Here is a 4,134-nt window from a genome sequence, read left to right as displayed (position 1 = left end):
CAGTACACAGTTCTCAAACCAGGCATAACCTACAAGTGATGTCATAACCAACTTAAACATTTTGATATAAAATGAAATGTTTCCTATGACAAAGAGGATGTTGCTTCTCGGGTCAGGTTTCTTGTTGGTAAAAAAATAAATTATGTGGAAGATACAGCAATGTTGGTCAGTCGGTCCACCACTTTTGTCCAGACAAAAATATCTTGACCAAAGATTCTATGCACTGCCATTATATTTTGTACAAATATGTGTGGTCCATTCTGTTATGTTTTCCCCTCAGAGCACCAGCACAAGATTAACATTTTTGGTTTAGAGTAAATGTCTCATCACTGAATGGATTGCAATGACATGTACAGGCAATCATGCTCCACATGCTAATGGCAATAGTGGGAAAACTCTAAAGCTTTAGCTCCTTCCTCTTGCGGTGTGCTGTAAGGATTTGACTATCTCTGTATTTTTGACTCAGCAGCACACATTGTGATATATAATGAGATAACTAATATAACTAAAGGGAGACTTGGCATACAGCCCGATCCGGTTGGGGGGGATTTCTCTGGGCCGACCGGCGCTGCGACTCCTCTTTACCTCGTCTCTCTTGGTTTGTTGTAATAGTTTTAGACAGCTGGGGACTTATTTTGATACACTAGTTAGGGCATAGAATCGATATTGTTAGGGAGTAGTAGTTAGTCACATAGTTTTCAGATTTCCTAACATATAATCAGAATATATAGACCTAAAGGGAGACTTGGCATACAGCCCGATCCGGTTGGGAGAGTTCTGGCCCGGCCGGGCTGGAGCTCTCTTTACCTCGTCTCTCTTGTGTTGCGTAATAGTTTTAGACAGCTGGGGACTTATCTTGATACACTGAGTTCCTCTCTCCTCTATCTTTCTATCTTTTCATTTTGTGCATCCGTCCCAGAAATGCGTGTACAACCTATTTCTGGGGAGTCTTTCCCCGGAGTCCTTATGTTCTTTTTTCCCAGCATGTTCCCTTGGATCAGAGAGGCTCCGAATCAGGTAGCAGCTGTCGCCTTGTCCCGCTACCCGTTCTGTGATGCCATGTTCAACTGCTACACTGCGGTGCCCTGCTACGTCCTGCTACGTCCTGCTACGTCCTGCTGTGCCTTGTAATGCCGCACAGCGTCCTGCTATGCCATGAACTACTACAAAGAACTTCTACAAACTACTAATTTTTTTTCTATTTTTATTGCCACTCTTCATTCTAACCCCAACCGGCCCGTCAGACACCACCTACCAAAGCCTGGGTCTGACCGAGGTTTCTGCCTAAAAGGAAGTTTTTCCTCGCCACTGTCGCACTGTTGCTTGCTCTGGGACTGTTAGACTGTTGGGTCCTCCTTGTAATTTCTGAGTGTGTCTATCTGTAAAGTGTCTTGAGATAACTCTTGTTATGAATTGATACTATAAATAAAATTGAATTGAATTGAATTGAAATTGAATTGATAGGTAGTCAAAAAAAAAATATTTATAAATAAAAACACAATACGTCCACTTTACTTGTTGACAATTCACTAGACCCCAAAACAACGATGGGTTTAATATCACCAACTTCTTGTTCAGTTTAGTGGTAGATCTCGATTTCAGATTCTATCTGCATCAAGGATGGATTGCTGTCCATGAATTCCTTTATAAAAGTTAAGATAAACATGATATCATTATTATTATTGCAAAACATATGTTCTCTCAAAAGTCAAAACAAGAACATGGCATATTCTCAGGAAAACAAACCTTGACTTTGAGGTTCCTGTCCCCATCCCAGATCACTCTAAAAGGATTGAACTGCTTCAGAACATCAGTTGCTTGTCCTCTCTGGGAGCTGACCTCACACTTAAGAATGACCAGAGCTTTTTTGATGTCCTTGTGTTCAACAACTTTGTGATAGAAATTCTCTTTTTCTCCGCCTATGAGATCAACGAAAGCAGGGAAGTACACAAAAAAAATTAAGTAATAAGATTGATAAATCTAATCATGTTCACACGACAAAAAAAGCGTTCTTAAGAGTGGTACACAACTTAGATTGATATTGATATAGGTTTACCTCATTATTTAAAGCTTTGGCCATGTTCAACATGAAAATCCAACATTGTAACATTATAGATATGACAGAAAATACAGGAAAACATAATAGGTTCCCTTTAAATTGATCGTTGTCAATCTAAAATAAAGACAGATTTAGCAACTGCATTGCTTTTCACTTTTTTCAGAAACACAATTTGGTGAACTTTTTTTGTAAAATAAGTTTATCCTGTTTAGAAATAAAGGACCAAATGCAGTTGTAGCCTGATTTCTTTGCTTGTCAATTGTCATTGAAGAGAAATTTAGAACTGCTAGTGGCAAGCCCATCAAGCCTCCAATGCTAGGAAACGGGGCAATCCCTTCTGTCAAAAAATATCCCATGTGGACACGTACAGTAAAGTTTTTTGTTTTTTTAAATTCATGTGCATGTTGATAATGACTTACTTTTGTTCTTTGTGTCATTTTGACTGTACTCCCACTGCCATGTAATGCCCTTGCTAATTTCCAACACCAAGTCGACTAGTCGATTTATGGCCTGTTGGACCTCATCTTCAGTGGGAATCAATACCTGATGACAAGTTCCAGCCAAAGAAACAACATTTTCCATTTAACAATATTGGCAAGGAATTCTAGATTATCCATCTTTCCTAAGGTAACTAGTGTTCAGTGGAATCAGTCAACAATGAGTAGCAGAAACTCACCACATTGGGTATAACCAGCTGGACTTCACCTTTTATAAGCGAGACCATCTTAGTTTCAGACTTTGACTTCTGGTTGGTACTAAAATTCCCATTTATTGATGTTGAGCTGTAAGAGATCATATAGCTTCTCTTAGATATTGGCCTTTTTTTGCATAATGAATAAAAAAAGACATACTTACATAGTGCCAGAAAGTCTCCTTTTCAGGGTCTCCAGAGATAGCTTGGTTGCTTTGACTAGTGCATCTAATACCCTTGCATTGAAGTATTCATAAAGCTTCTTAAACTCCTGAAATTAAAATATTTACATATGTGTTGATACACTGTATATAAGAGCAATGTTTTGGTGTTGGTAAGCAATACATACCTTCTCAAATTTGATTGCTTTGTCTTTATATGGACCCTTTAAATTTGTTCCCTCATCCTCATTAAGGGTCTTCTGGCGCTCTCCTGAGAAAGTCACAGTTCTCCGTCCTAAAATGTTCCAAGGGTGGAAAAAAAAGCATATACATCTCAGTCTCCACCCAAACGTGCTGCGGTCTCTCATCCCCTTGCTGGCTTTACGAAAAGCATCTACCGATTAAGCTGGCGCTTATTTAGCTGTTGCTTGCCCCCCCACCAGCAAAATTACTGTTTGTTCACTCTATATGTTTTCTGGCTGAAATAAACCCCCCCAAAAAAACATGGACAGGACCACATCATGCAGACCAACCAGCTCATAGGGCCACTATCACCATGTGCTCTGTATACACAGGAGGCGCGCTAAATAAGCAATCTGTTTGTTTCAAAGAATTCTACCCTGTAATCATTGCCTCTTCGTTACGCACACGAATCCACATCATATATCATTTTTAATATTTTTTTGAGCAAAGTAAGGACGTGCACCAGGCAAAAAAAATGACATCATTGGTTTCCGACATTACTAACATGTAGTCGTGTTAGAGAAGCAGTGAGGAGCGGTGCTACTTATAGTGGTGTAGTGCCATTATTGAACAAAGGCACCAAGAAGACCGTTAGAGGAACCAGTTTCAGGGTGGGCTGTTAAGTCACTCGGTTTTAGTCTGCACACCAAAGTGGTTAGACCATATTGAAAAAAAAAGACATTGATGCAGTACCCATTCAAGAATTTGATAAACTCTGAACAGATGTATTGCTTTTTTTTCAACCCTTTGTGACCATTTTGTAATATAGGACGTCCTGTGATGCACGAAATGTGACTTCTCAGGTTTGATGTTCCAGGCGCCCGGAGCTAGAGCAAAACCCGCCCCTGTACCATGAGCTTGGTGCCTTTGCCCAGGGACCCCTCTTCCCGGCTGATCCTCAAAGGACAACGCAATGCCTACTGTTGCGCAGTCCTGTATTGGCGTTATCACCCCCACAGCCACTCCACTGCTCTTATTAA

At 40.2% G+C, this 4,134-nt stretch overlaps 2 protein-coding genes across 2 annotated transcripts in view; one reads left to right on the top strand and one right to left on the bottom strand.

The window, feature by feature from the left end:
* Positions 1–2,205, top strand: part of LOC116689570 (Golgi-associated plant pathogenesis-related protein 1) — a 39,513-nt gene extending 37,308 nt beyond the window's left edge. The window contains exon 9 of the mRNA XM_032516119.1: positions 2,195–2,205. The gene's annotated coding sequence lies outside the window, so the exon portion shown is untranslated. The remainder of the gene's footprint in view (positions 1–2,194) is intronic.
* Positions 1,580–2,997, bottom strand: LOC116689340 (dynein heavy chain 8, axonemal). The gene is made up of 5 exons (XM_032515878.1): positions 2,915–2,997; positions 2,736–2,841; positions 2,479–2,602; positions 1,747–1,919; positions 1,580–1,642 (listed from the first exon to the last, which is right to left on the bottom strand). Exons 2-5 carry the CDS (start codon positions 2,781–2,783, stop codon positions 1,580–1,582), a joined length of 408 nt encoding a protein of 135 aa, XP_032371769.1. The 5' UTR covers positions 2,784–2,841; positions 2,915–2,997.
* Between the last annotated feature and the right edge of the window lie 1,137 nt (positions 2,998–4,134).

Source organism: Etheostoma spectabile, chromosome 5 (assembly GCF_008692095.1).
Source record: "Etheostoma spectabile isolate EspeVRDwgs_2016 chromosome 5, UIUC_Espe_1.0, whole genome shotgun sequence".
Lineage (NCBI taxonomy): Eukaryota > Metazoa > Chordata > Actinopteri > Perciformes > Percidae > Etheostoma > Etheostoma spectabile.
Note: the sequence above shows the minus strand (reverse complement) of the source record. Positions and strands in the feature narration are given on the sequence as shown.

Coding starts and splice junctions, on each gene's coding strand:
- LOC116689340 (XM_032515878.1), bottom strand. CDS start 2,783: ATGGTCTCGCTTATAAAAGGTGAAGTCCAGCTGGTTATACCCAATGTG. Junction 2,603..2,735: donor AGCTGGTTATACCCAATGTG/GTGAGTTTCTGC, acceptor ACTTGTCATCAG/GTATTGATTCCCACTGAAGA. Junction 1,920..2,478: donor AAATGACACAAAGAACAAAA/GTAAGTCATTAT, acceptor TTGATCTCATAG/GCGGAGAAAAAGAGAATTTC.